The sequence below is a fragment of the Strongylocentrotus purpuratus genome, unplaced genomic scaffold (genome assembly GCF_000002235.5).
Source record: "Strongylocentrotus purpuratus isolate Spur 01 unplaced genomic scaffold, Spur_5.0 spur5_scaffold_14, whole genome shotgun sequence".
Classification (NCBI taxonomy): Eukaryota; Metazoa; Echinodermata; class Echinoidea; order Camarodonta; family Strongylocentrotidae; genus Strongylocentrotus; species Strongylocentrotus purpuratus.
In genome coordinates, this window is record NW_022145599.1 from 21,715,441 (window position 1) to 21,729,911 (window position 14,471).

The 14,471-nt window shown below is 36.8% G+C and overlaps 1 protein-coding gene across 1 annotated transcript in view; it reads right to left on the minus strand.

The window, feature by feature from the left end:
• Positions 1-12,443, minus strand: part of LOC762525 (protein kinase C) — a 33,705-nt gene extending 21,262 nt beyond the window's left edge. The window contains exon 1 of the mRNA XM_030984475.1: positions 12,284-12,443. Coding sequence (XP_030840335.1) covers positions 12,284-12,440 — 157 coding nt within the window. The 5' untranslated portion in view covers positions 12,441-12,443. The remainder of the gene's footprint in view (positions 1-12,283) is intronic.
• Positions 12,444-14,471: the final 2,028 nt, after the last annotated feature.

Genomic DNA, 14,471 nt, shown 5'->3' on the forward strand with positions numbered 1-14,471 from the left:
ATTGAAATATGTATATGGACTACATGAACATATGTGCCATAAAAATCTGTCCCGATTTTTGTGTTGTTACATGCCATATTTAGAATATGAAAGCATTAATTTGAAGAGCCATGCTTTTCAGGGAACATTTTTCAATGTGATGTTCTTCCACACTTGCATAATACAATGATAACGTTCACAAATTATTTTTCACCTCTTCCAAGAACTCAACCTTCACTTTAAAGGTACTATGTCCCATTTGCAGGCCAAAAAAATGAAAAAGTTAAATTCCAACTGCATTTGAAATATAATACTAATTTAGAACTTCCCTCAAAAAGGTGGGGCTTGAAAATGTCTTGAAGTGGGAAAATAACGACTATTAGTTGTCAAATCGACTTTAGGGCTATAGAGCCCAAAAGTAATAGTCTTGATTTTCAGACAATTGTACCGAATGGTCATACGTTTTATGCTGCGCAAAGATTCAATCAGTTTAATCTTGGCCATCACAAGAAGTGGGTTATTGATGTAGACAAATGCTTATGTACCCTTTACAACTCTTTTCATGTATGTTATTACCAAAGAAGAAAAAAAAGCCAGTCAGTCACTTAATAGTGTCTGACAGTGAAGTCTAGCAAGTAAACGGGTTTCCTTGCATAATTTGAATATGAGGACACTGCTAACGTTTAAATTTCACAGAAAGGACATACATAACATATTAGTAATTCCTGCAAAGTTCTACAGAATTTGAGGTTGGCTGCAAAAGGGACATAGTACCTTTAACACACTGTTTCTTCTTTTCATTTTTCCTCTCATCCCTCTCATCCCTCTCACAGGCCACTAACATGGCTATTTATGGCTCTTTTACTCTCTTCTCCAATATATAACATAATGAAATGTAGCAACTATTGTAATGTTCAAAGCTGTTCCTTGGTCTTTATTGATCTTTTCAGTGATACAATTTCTCTATGCAACCATAGAATTCACATACATAAATAGGAATACCGGTATTCATTAATAGTTGGAGCGCCTTGAGCACAATGCTTGATGGATACGTACGTGCGCTATAAATATCCAATATCATTATTACTATTATTATCATTAAAAGAATTAGTTTGAAGCCATGATCAGAATGCAACTATTTTGGATGAGAAAAAATATCTCACTACTTTCTGAGATTCTAATTCAAATTAAGGTGAGTTATATACTTGTGGTGGAAATGAGGACCTTTTCTCCATCTTTCTCTCTCTTCTTACCTTCCTCACTTTATCACTTTCATTTTTTTAACCCCATCTATCCTCAATTTTATGTCTTTCTTTTACTCTTTCGATATAGTCCTAAATCCTTTCCAAACTCTTTCTGCTTATGATTATCCCTCTCCTTAAAGGGGCACTGCTTGTAGCTACTTGCGCCCTCTATATAACAAACAATGCCTAATCGGTGACCATTGGTCCCCCATGATCCTCTTTTTCTTATGTTAACTGAGAGCTGAGTTGATGAGATAATACCACCTGTCCTGTGACCTTGTAGGGTGGTCTAATCCCTCCTGTAAACTATGGCAGATAAGCTTTAACTCATTGATGTGCTATCCTTGTCTCTGTGTTATTCATGCTCTCCCCTCCCAATCGCTTTATTTACATTTGCACATTTCAAATTCGCCACTTCCATATTCCCAACCTGTAAACCAACTTTCCTTAACATGACGCTCGGCCTCGTACCTGCCATTTAAACTGACGTTTTCTCATTAGGCAACGCTCTGTTTACCTGGTGCACAAAGCAAATCCAAGTAATTAAACATTTACCTACTTTTCTTCCCCCTCCCTCTGTCTCTCTCCCTCCCTCCTCCCCCTCTCTCTCTCCCCCACTCTCATATTTCCTCTCATTTTCTCTCTCTTCCCCACTCTCATATTCTCTCTCATATTCTTCCCTCTCTCTCTTTCTCTCCCCAACTCTCATATATATTTTCTCTCATTTTCTCTCTCCTATTCTCTATCTCCCTTTCCCCCTCTCTCTCTCTCCCTTTCTCTTGCTCCTTCTATCTCCACTCTCTCACAAACCCCTAGGGTAAACAGCATGGCAGCATTTGACAACCCTCAAATGGAGGACCCCATTATTACACGAACGAGAGAGAGGGAGAGCGTTAAACAAAAAGCGGAAAACCCGCCTTGTGACAATCCTTAATTATCATCATATTGACTCTTATAGCTTCGTTACATGAGGGAGCTTTCAGGGAAAATATTTGAATGGATCTTTGTGTGAGGAAGCCGGGAGTACTGAATAAACTGTGCTGTTTTGTTAGCGTTCGTGCTGTAGCAAATCATCAAGCTTTCCCCAAACCCATACAAGAAAAATCGGCTTTACATGTACGAGCATATATCACGACTAGGAGTGTAGGGTGTGTATGCATTTCAAGGGCAGGAAATCCATCAAAGCTATTAGTATTTAAGTAATTAAAGTATACATCTTTTGATTAAGGCCATTTTAATTCTAAATTCAATTATTGCCACTAAATCAAAATTTGAACAAAAGCAAAGATGGAAAAATGGCCTTCAAAAGAAGAAAACTAAATGCCTAGAAGAACAGTAATTTAGGAGCTCAATAGAGGGATACATGTAGGGGGTGTTTTACTAGCTCTCAACGAATATTGTACTTGGCCTACTTATATTTGGTGAGATGCCTACGTTCACACACATTACCCTTTCACAATTACAGCATAAATATAATCCCATACCAAAATCTGTTGAACTAAACATCATTTGTTGAGAGAAAGAAGGGCATTTAACCATACACTTTAACACAAAGTGAATGATGTTGTGGTTCTCTACAAAGAAAATATGTGTTCATTAAGGACACTAACGACCGTTCATCCTAGCTCACACCCAGCCAACAGCACACAGCTCACATAACAAATCATTTCAATAAAACTAAATATTTCATGTTAAGAGCCAGAATGGTGTTAGATCCTTTACTTTAACGCATGGTTAATTTCTTGTCTACTTCACAACAGACAGAATATGCCTCCATTAGCAACACCATGCCGGAATTCATTTTGGTTCATACCCTGTAACCCTTACAGCATACACACATTCACATATACATATAAATACAAATAAATGTAATATACATGTATGTAAATGTAAACAAACAAAAAATGTCATATAAATGTATGTAAATGTAAATAAATGTCATATAAATGCATGTGAGTGTAAATAAAAAGGAAGATCATATAAATGTATGTAAATGTAACTAAAAGTAAATGTCATACAAACATATGTAAATAAAAATAAATCTCATATAAATATATGTAAATGCAAATAAATGTCATATATTCAGAGCCAGAAGGGGTGTTATATCACAACCTCAACAGATGAAATATGTGTTTGTGTACTACACTAAAACCTTATTCATACTGCAAACACATAACCCTTTGACACACACATGCAGTACCTTATCAAATCAATTCAATATATATCTGCTCAGAGCCATAAGGGGTGTTAAAATATGTATATCCTCAAGGATGCTCCAAAAACATATAACCCGTTCACAGCTATTGCACACATGTCTGCACATAGCCGTAAGGACATCAAAGCTGTGTTAAATCATATCAATCGTACCCTATCAAATCAATTCAATATATGTCTGCTTAGAGCCATAGGGGCGTTTTAAAAACGCTGTTTAAAATCATATTAATCAGTGCCCTTCTGGTTGTCAACAGACAAAAGATTCCTTGGTTTACCACACCATGCCCTCATTCATTGCAGATCAGACAGCAATCACATTTGCAGCCATATCGTCTGGGAACATTATTACTCCATGATTGAGCGCAATATTGGTACCCCCACAGGAAACTACAGCTAGAAACGGGGCAGTTTTACCGCATGTCGACCTGCTTGCAATAAAGCAGCACTTCACAACAATCTCCTCTACTTATTAATAGCTATGATCTTCTTTGATTTTTGTTTTCATTTCTATGGCTTCACCACTTAGGATGAAATATGGATACTTATCTAGCTAAATGAAATATCAAAATGTAATAAATTTGATAGTTATTTCTTGACATTAGAGCTTTAAAAGAATTATCTCTACTTCGCATCTCCTGGTAAGTGGGAGTGTGTGTTTGTTGGTTGTATGGGGCTAGAGGGTGGTGGGGGTGACATTTCTGGGGGGATACACATTTATCATTTTCTTATCACCATTTTATACTATTCATGCTCTTTTAGCATACCATGATACTAAAATTGAAAGACAGAAATATGTAAAGAGAGAGAGAGAGAGAGAGAGAGAGAGAGAGAGAGAAGCAGAAGGGAGGAGAGTAGAGGAGTAGAGAGAGAGAGAGAGAGTTTAAGTTTGAGAGATAGAAAGAAGGGGAGTGCAAGATAGAGACACTGATAACAAGACCGTGAAAGAGAAACAAAGAAAGAGACAGAGACAGTGAAAGAGACAGACAGAGAGAGAGAGAGAGAGAGAGAGAGAGAGACAGACACAGAGAGAGAACGAGACAGAGACAGTGAAAGAGACAGAGACCGTGAAAAAGACAGAGACAGAGACAGAGAGAGAGAGAGAGACAAGAGACACACAGAGAGACAGACACAGAGAGAATGAGACATAGAGAACGAGACAGACAGTGAAAGAGCAAGTGATGGAGATGAAATGATAAAGGGAAAGACTAAAAAAAGATTTAAAAATTGAATAGCGCGTCACTTTACGTGCATAAAGTGCATAAAATACAAAGGGCTGTGATGAAGACTTGCTGCAGACTGTTATTCACATCTATAAATCACATTAGATTACTAGGGGTTTCAGAGAGACTGGAATCAAATAAAGGATTTTTCCTTTCTTGAGATCTCTGTGCTTGAGCCTGATTACTCCCATACAACCTAATGGCATTGCTAAATTGCTCTCGTATATCTCCAGCCCAGGCCTCTACCTTAGGTAATGACGTTTGAATTTAAAGAGAAGGTTCAGTTTTGGGAAGAGGTGAAAAATAATTTGTGAGCGTTATCATTGTTATTATACAAGTGGGGAAGAACATCAGATAAAAGATGTTGCCTGAAAAGCATGGCTCTTCAAATGCCTTAATATTCTAAATACGACATGTAACATCATAAAAATGCATATGTTTGTGTAGTCCCATATACATCTTTCTGTGTACAGTGCTTGTAACTTTACCAAGACTGGGCCAAATTTCTCATCATTATGATGATTCCAGAACCTTGCAGTACGCACCAATACTTATATGCTAGATGATCAGCCTTTTCTGATCGATTCCGCAACATTTTTTTTACAATGCAATTGCATGACCAGAACTCAACTTTATCTTTAAAGAGAAGGTAGGGATCTGGGAAAAGGACATTGTTGGTGATGAGCGTTCGGTCAAATGGTATCATGAGAGACAGAGGGTCGTTCATTCCTGTATGTTAACATGGAGATAGGGCCCTTCTGGCTCTCAGCAGACAAGCTATTAGATGTACATCGAACCAATTCCAATTTGGAACAGGGTGGTGTTGGGGTAGCTTTCAAAATGATCTATATTTTGTACATTCAGTTCGTAAATTAAGTCTGTTTGTAAAGGTCAACATGCAAATAATAACATATCTGGATACCTATATTAAAAATAACAATTACAATAATAACAACAATAATAATAACAACACCAATAATAATAACAACACCAATAACACTATTTCTAATAATAAAATAACAAAAATAACAAAACAATAATAATAATAAATGATTATTTAAGGGAGCTAAAAAAACAAAAGGCACCAGAGCAACTATATTATCAAAGAATTTTGAGATAACAAAAAAAATACATAGACTGATTAAAAAGAATATCACATAATATTACTGAGGGATGAAGTATGTTTTTAGGGATGTTTTGAAAGTGGCAAAACAATTTATTTCTCAGATGTAAAGTGGGATGACGTTCCATGTTTTTCATGTTTGGCACATTTTAGTGTGATTGAAAAGAGCCATTACACTACAGTTGACACTAAAACAAGAGCTAGGGCTTCTCGACTTAATTCCAATTTGCCCAGTTACATACATACCAGTAGGTGATGCATCAATGTTGTCATGATGCAACAAGTTAAAATAATGCAAGATGTGCAATCTCCCCTTTACAAAAATGGGGGGGGGGGGGGTGTAGACAAAAAAGTTTTTATTTCTGTTCTCCACACTATAAGACTCACTTGATCAACAGGTGGACTTTAAGACGCAGAAAAAAGCATGACGTGCATGGAGATAATAGTACCAAAACATTTGGCTACGTAAGTTAATTCCTTAGTGAAAGCTTAGCACACTTAAGTGTAATTGAAAAAGATCCAATATAACATAGCTGACCCCAAAATGCTAGCTAGGGCTCATACCCAGGGAGTAGTATTGAGATGGCTCCTAAAGTCTTATATTACATATGTTTGCAAAGTATCACTGTCGTTGTACCCGAACATTAAGTTTCATATTTTCAATCTCATTTACAAGTCCATGCATCTTGATAACTCAAGGGAGCGTTAAATCTATGTAGACCTGTAATTTGGGGGTAATCCCCCATAAAACCACTTTGCCAGATTTCTTTAAGTCTAGTTCACAAATAATAAAAAGAGAACAATTCTGAAATATGTTCCTTTTTCTTCTGCTAGAGTGAAAGAAAATTAAGGAAATGAGAGGTAATATTATAATCAAAAGTTTCCTTGCAAGGATCTCATATATCTGTTCTTTTTCTTTGTCCCAGCATTTTATTTTGGTATTCTCAATTAAAATGTTAGTGATTTCCAGCCAAATTCCAGGTATCATTAAACTTTGAATTGAAAGAAAAGAGACTTTACAACAGCATGAAAGACGATGCTAAATAATAATAATAATAATAATAATAAATAATAAAAACGTTACTTATAAAGCGCTTACCACCGAAGTCTCTAAGCGCTAAAAGCCACTAAATGATCAATGTCACTGCTTGCTCATCACCCTGGACAACATATAACAAAAGAGGGCAGGGCCTACACCCGAGCGCCACACTAGCGAAAAAGACACGGTAACAAATACGCAGCTAATATATCCCAGCATCCAACACACTTCCATCATTAAAAGTCCATTACCAATTTGGCATGCATTAAGAAGTATGAGTCAACCAACGACTTAGATTGAATGGCACCTCTCCGTGTACCCCTTTCTATTCCATTTCATTATTTACGCCCCTGCAACGGAAAGCTGCTTGTGCATTGTACCGCTACTTGCTTGAAGGTGACCTTCAGTTTGGTAATTGATGAAAAATAAATTGAAGAGGTGTGACTATTAAATGATGTGTTAAAATAATCTGGAAAAAAGGTGATTTCTCCTTAATTAGAAAAATAGAAATGGAACATATACAATTTGCTCTTTTTTTTCTTCTTTTATTTTGGGTAAAACCAGAAATTGATTTTGTTATCGCCCATAATAGGTCCATAATATATAAACCACAAGAGACAATGCTTGAGGTATATTTGGAAGGACCAATTATAATCAATTTATGTTCCACAATAATTTTCTTAACATAAATCATAGTTCTACAGAACATATTTAATTCTATTGTTGGGCTCCCCTAAAATACTGTATTACCGGTACACATCTCTACTCTCCTAAATAGAGACGGACAGACAAACAGAGACGCAGAGATGCAGAGAGAGAGAGAGAGAGAGGGGATAAGTTAGGTGGTTTCAGTATGTACAAAATATTGCTTTATGAATGGACAAAATAAATCTGCAACTATAAACTGCAAGACTATTACTGTTCCATGTAGCTAAATATCCCTACCAACAAGGTCAAAGGTTACATGTTGGCAGGGATAGACACAGGACGCATCACTTTACAGCAATGACTGTGAGGTGAGCTCTACACTACTGTCATTAGAAGTCCATTTCCAATTTGGAATCCATTACAGGTTGTGACAACCGGGGGAAAAAAACACCACTTTCCCCCATCCCTCGCTCTCCATCATCACAGCCGCATAGACGGCCATGCAAGCTCCTCGTTTCAAAAAGCGATACGGTAAGTTTATAGGAGGCGCTTAACTCACCGAGGTTGGATTTCCCTGGAAAGCAATCTTGCATTTTTACCCAGGATTTACAGTATCACCAACTTTTTTCGCACCATGACTGAGGGAAGCCCTGTCAACTTGATATGCAAGTTTTTATTTCTAGGGTGGTGTGGGGTTGTGTTTCAGTAAGAAGAGAATAATCACAGATTATTACTTCAAAATTATGAGAACTGAAGGTGATCCCATGCACAAGCAAGATTTGCAGATACAGGAATAGGGTTAGTTACTCAATCGAGATGGATGGTTAGGGTTTAATAAAGGTATAACAGTGGATCCAAGATTTATCAGTAGTAATTTATTTTCCAATTGATTTGCAGCCTAGAGGGAAAGCTTTATGTACAGAATATAATGTGAACACATAGAGGTATGAACAATAGAAAGAAATAGGTAGAAATTAAAGATGATAATCATCATCATTCTGAAAATACATGTGTAGATATGAACATGACTAGTGCAAAACATAGCACTTTAAACCATCTGTTAACAAAATATGTCCTATTTATACCTCCATGTCCATCCTAGACCCCGTTCTCACTCACTTCGTTGGAGCGCTCTGGAGCGCTCTAACTAAGACCCGCTCCTCAGGAGCGGTTCATAGGTGAGTGAGAACGCTCAAAGTGGTCCAGGAAGCGGACTTCTGGAGTGGTCCAGGAAGCGGACTTCTGGACCGCTCCAAAAGTCCACCTTCCGAGGTGGTCTTGAGGATCGGGTCTTATTAAGAGCGCTCCAGAGCGCTCTAACGTGCAATGTGAACGGAAAGCGTACTTTGAACGGAAGTGAGCTAGTGACCTTCGGTGCGAAACATATAGTACGGTACATACGGTTTGTATTCCGCGAGCGAAAAAATTGACCCGCCTACCTGAGCTGCCAAAGCAACAAGACCACTTTGACTCGTGGAGCGGTTTGAGCCATAAAAACTGCTCGGAGTGTGAACGCTCGCAAACCGTTCCTCAAGACCCGTTCCTCTGGAGCGGTCTGGAGCGGTCTGGAGCGGTCTAACTAAGACCACTTTCAAAGTGAGTGAGAACGGGGTCTTATATTCTGATGAATGAAGACAATGTCACCAATCTGCATTTATTCAAGCCAGTCTATCTTCATCTACAAAGTATCAGATTCCTTAAAGGAAACTAGAGACTGCAACATCAAATCAATATAAACACATAACTGTTTGATGTACATGCAACAAATGTTGCAATAAATGTCACATGTTATATTGGGAGGTTATTACATTTTATCACCACCCTGATTGTCATGTAATAATTTATTGCAATATAAAAATGTGCCTCGTTATGTCATCATTTAAGGTAGAGAAGCACAGATGTCTTGTTAACGATTCTCATCAAATACCTGTTTTAACTTTGTACTGATTTGATTGTTATTCTTTTCCTTCAATTAAGGTAATAATTTTTAAAAACTGTTTTAATAGGATTTAAGATCATCACTCAAAACATAGAGCATTGTATTAATTCTCTTCATTTAAAAACAAACAAAATCTATCATTAACACATTATTTACATCTGTTTCCAGCCATTAATCATTTATAATAGATTTTTAAGCTATTTGTTTCTATGTCATGACATCATCTTCAATTAAGTAATTACTCTTTTCTGAATACATTTGTATAGCACTTAAGTGCTCTAAAATACATTACTGAATATTATCCTGGGGCTGAAATATGCATATTTCCTGTGTGTTAACAAAGTTCATTGAGATAAAAGGATACCGCAGCCCTGTATGTTTACCTAAGAAAACTAATGGTATTTTTTAAAGCCATAGTCTAGACTACTGTAGGCAGAATTATTATCTGATGGGAGGAAGAAAGGTATTTTCCTAACCATAAACCCTACCTAAAATCCTATTACAACTATAACCTTAACCATTAGCATGATTTCTATGATGAAATAAAGCTTGGGGTAAATGTCAATGATACAAATATTGTGTCACTATGTGATTATGGAAATCCTTTCATCATTCGTTTCAATGGAATTGAATTGTTGTCGTGGCGATCCAAACTGTGTCAGTTCGTATCTTCCACTTGACCTCCCTTCCATGTTTTAATCCTGACTATGAAGGAGCAACCGCAGAATTAACCAAATTGAAAATGAAAAGTGCAGCGAGACACATGATAGGCTTATGATCGATGCCTAAGCAAGCTGGCAAAGTGATAAGCTTCGAATGGGACAAAAGCTGCGTAATGATGATCAATGATCTATGGGATTATTGTTGATATCAATATCATTACTAGCAGGTATCATTTGGCGGGAATACAACAAAGTTTATTGTAATTGATAAATGAGGATTATAAACCTGCCACTTGGCAATTTGCTTTTATGTACAGATAATGTACTGATAATGATCTTTATGATAAGCCATATTCTTCAAACATTGTCTATTGCACGTACCACCCTTCAGGATGTTTCATCAAGTATTGGTCTGGACTGCTTTCCATTAATAATTTATAATATATTAATGATTTCCCCAGGTCCCCAGAACCGGATAAAATAATCCATAGATCTTCATAATGGATGAGGTCTTACATTAAAGCTGAATAGGAGTTACTGTATACCCCATCTAACACCGTCATAGTGTAATCGATTGTTTCCTGCTAAAAATTTCTACTGCATTCTCCGTCATTTTAAACTATTTGCATATTAATGGAGTATTGAAAGGCTGAAAGAGACAATCAGGCAATAACACATCTCTCTCTCTCACTCTCACTCTACTCTCTCTCTTTCTCTCACCATGGACCTACTACAAATTTTTATCCCCAGGAGTCTCTCTGCCTACAGCTTGTGTTTTTCTCTTACCTTTGTGAATCCACCTCCTCACTGACATAAATAACATTGTTTGACATTGGAGAAAATGGCTTTAATTCAAGTGCAATCCTAGCTCAAGCTCATGTACTCCCATAGGTATTGAACAGCATCCTGTCTGTATAACCACTAGAATTTTAACCTCAGGATCCCCTCCCCCCTCTCTCTATCTCTCTTCCTCATTCTCTGTTTCTCTTTTTCTCTCTCTTTCCCTCTCCCTTTTCTCTTCTCCTCTCCTCTTTATTTTCTTTTTTTCTCCCTCCCTCCCTCATATCTTGAATATGTTATAGATTATATATTTCCCACCGTATGTATCTTATTTCTCTCTCTCTCTCTCTCTCTCTCTCTCTCACCCACTCCACCTTCCTCCCTCTTTCCCTTCCCCTCTCTACTCTCCTCCCACCTCTGTCCCCCTCTCTCTCTTCCTCTCTCACTGACTCACCCACCCCTACATGTTCAACATCCGAAATTGCATGCTCTGGTTCCGGCGGTGGTTGGCATGAGTCTCATACACACATATTAATTCCTGCCAAAAATAAACTCTTGGCAGAGTTGAATGAACTTGGCCAGCGATACATACAACAGGCTGACATGATCAAGATCTTCAGAAACGGATGAAAGAGATGGGCATGATGAAGAGATAACTGTTCTGGGAGACGGCAAAGTGCGATAAGGAAGATGCTCATAGATGAGTACTGATATTTGAGTCTTAACTGGGATAAAAGAAAGGATTTACATGTCTTTATTTATGTAGAGGTGTTTGGACTTTGGACTTTTCTCAACTGTCAAAATAGTTTGAATCAGGGGTGATAGTGAGCACTAAATAAAAAATAGGTTTTTTATTTAGTGCTCACTATCACCCCCCTTGAGTAAAAAAAAGAGAAGAAGATTTGCGGGGGAAAATGGCATCTAACAACATTCCCCCCTTTTGAGTAAGAAAATTGGGAAAAAATAGGGCAAAATAGGGAAGATTAGAGAAAATATGGGGAAATCTTCTTTTTTTTTTTAAATCGGGAAAAAAATCGGGGGAAAAAAAAAAAATTCGGGAAACCGATTTAAATCAGATTTTTAGGCCTGTTGAATCCAACATGTGGTAAGAATGCCCCAAGGCAGAGCCATCTATACACAGAGTTTGGCCAACTTGGTTTCACTGGGTCACAACATGGCGCATATTCGTTTGTTTTGCGTTTGCCCAACAAAGCAGTAGTCGCCATATTGTGTCCATCTCAAACCAGGTTGGCCAAACTCTCTGTATAGATTGCTCTGCCCTAAAGCACGCACATTATATCGTTGTGCCACTCTCCACCCAGGACAGCAACAGGTACTTGGCATGATGCCAAAAGGCATGAATATTGAATTGGCCAAATAGCCCTTATGGTGTTAAAGCAGATAGTTGGTATGTCATGATGAACATTTTCCTGACCTGTGACTTTTAGTTTGTTTTCGGTGACCTCTGCTTTGAGCCTGATACGACCTCGTCTCTCTGTGTGATCCGCCCCACATAAATTTGGCACTGACTTCTGACATCGTTTGTGTACGTTCATGTCACATGCTGGAATGGAATAGAAGAAAAAATACATGATTATTATCATTATTATGATAACCATTATAACTATTATTATACATTTGACTTCATCCATACCAAGGAAGGGAAAGGGTAATTAAATAATGACTAATTTATCAAAAATAAAGATTTGATCCAGTAATGATTAAGAAGGGCCTTGCACTTTTACGTGAATGTTTTCAACGTAATCGTTACCGTTTTTTGCCCAATAAAATATGCTAATCTATTTTCCATATATGAGTTATAAAAGACTTCACTTATAAATAATAAAATGATATAAAAAGAATGAACAAAATAACCAAACACTGGCTTTATGTAAGCAGTACATTCACCTCTTTCAATTATGATAAAGACATTAATTCTATTGTTACGCTTTCCATAGTTATAGTAACGGCCATCAAAACATCAATCAAACATGCTATTATCATCGCCAAATGTTCCATGTATACATTTGATAACTTTTGGGGCTCATAGCAACAATATAAAAACTTTAATGATGATTCAATAACCAACAACAAAATAATAATAACCATAAAATAAGAGATAATACCTTATTAATTGGATAACATTAATACTTTGATGGTAACACCTGTTAGTAATGGGTAAATTAGATTAATGGTCCCATATATAGGAAAATATGTTTCACTGTCACCCTAGATCAAATTAACCACTTAGCTTATTATCAGATCAATCATTCACTGACTGCTAAACAAATTAGCAAGTCAATTAATCAACCGATTATGGAGTAAGAGATGATTATGGGATTGTAATGGTTGATGGTGATATGTTTTCATATGACCTATAAAAAAGCTTTAAGACGGTTACTGCTCTCTATAATCTCTTCTGGCTTCTCTCTTTCCTCTCAACAAACTTCTCAAATGAAACAAAGCCATAAATCCAACAAGATAATGACAATGCCCATGAAGTACATATTGATCTAAAACATTGATCTACAACATATTTTTAAAAAAACCTTGTTTTTTGTTTAATGAAGAGGTATGATGACTATGCCATCAGTTGCCTGCACTAATGTTTTTTTTGTTGAATTGTACATATATGTGATAACACAAATAACTGCTGATTCTATTAGGGTTAAAGCCCATCTGTACTAGTGTACAGAAGGGATTAGACCACCCTGCAATGTCACTGGACAGGTGGTTTTCTCATCAAATCAGCTCTCAATTAACATTAGAAAAAGTGGTCACCGATTATGCATTGTTTGTTATATAAAGGGCGCGAGTAGCTGTAAGTAGTGCAGTGGGCTTTAAGATTAGGGTCAAGGTCAGAGTTATGGATATTTGTGTGATGGGGTATTCTGCAGTCGTTCAGTCAGTTTTATAAGTTCTAGGGGGGCTTTAACGTCTATAGACCTATATTTCACTGTTTATTTGTCCCAATAATGTTAGGGGTTTTATTAGGATAGAGATTTAGCATTAGAATTAATATTAGCGTCAGGATTTAGTATTTAGTTTTCTTGGGCGAAAATGGTTCAGATGAACATGTACATATACATGACTATGGAGGGTACATTCCTGATCCCAAGTTTGATTTGACATATATGTGGGAACTGTGTTTGACTGACTGTGTTCACATCTTACTAAGATAGCACTCAATACTTCTAGAGATTACACACAGTTCTATCATGGATGTGAACACAACTACTTTGTATAATGGCTGTGATACTGTATTTCACTGACTGTGTTCACATCTTACAAAGATAGCACTCAATACTTCAAAAGATTACACAACTATTTTGTATTTATGGCTGTGACATTTTCTACTGCAAGTTGCTTTAACATTTTGACAATTAATATCAAAATAAATTGAAACATGTTACATGGCACATTTAATCCAAAGGATTTTGGGGAGGGGGGGGGGGGGCAGTCTGTCATAAATTTACCAATTCAAATTGTTTTTTTACCTTAAATCATGTTGTTTTATCATTATCATTATCTTCATTCACTAATTTCATTATTACCATTATCATCATGCAAATCAATCATTCTCATAATCATCATTACCATTATCACCATCTTTGTCATCACCA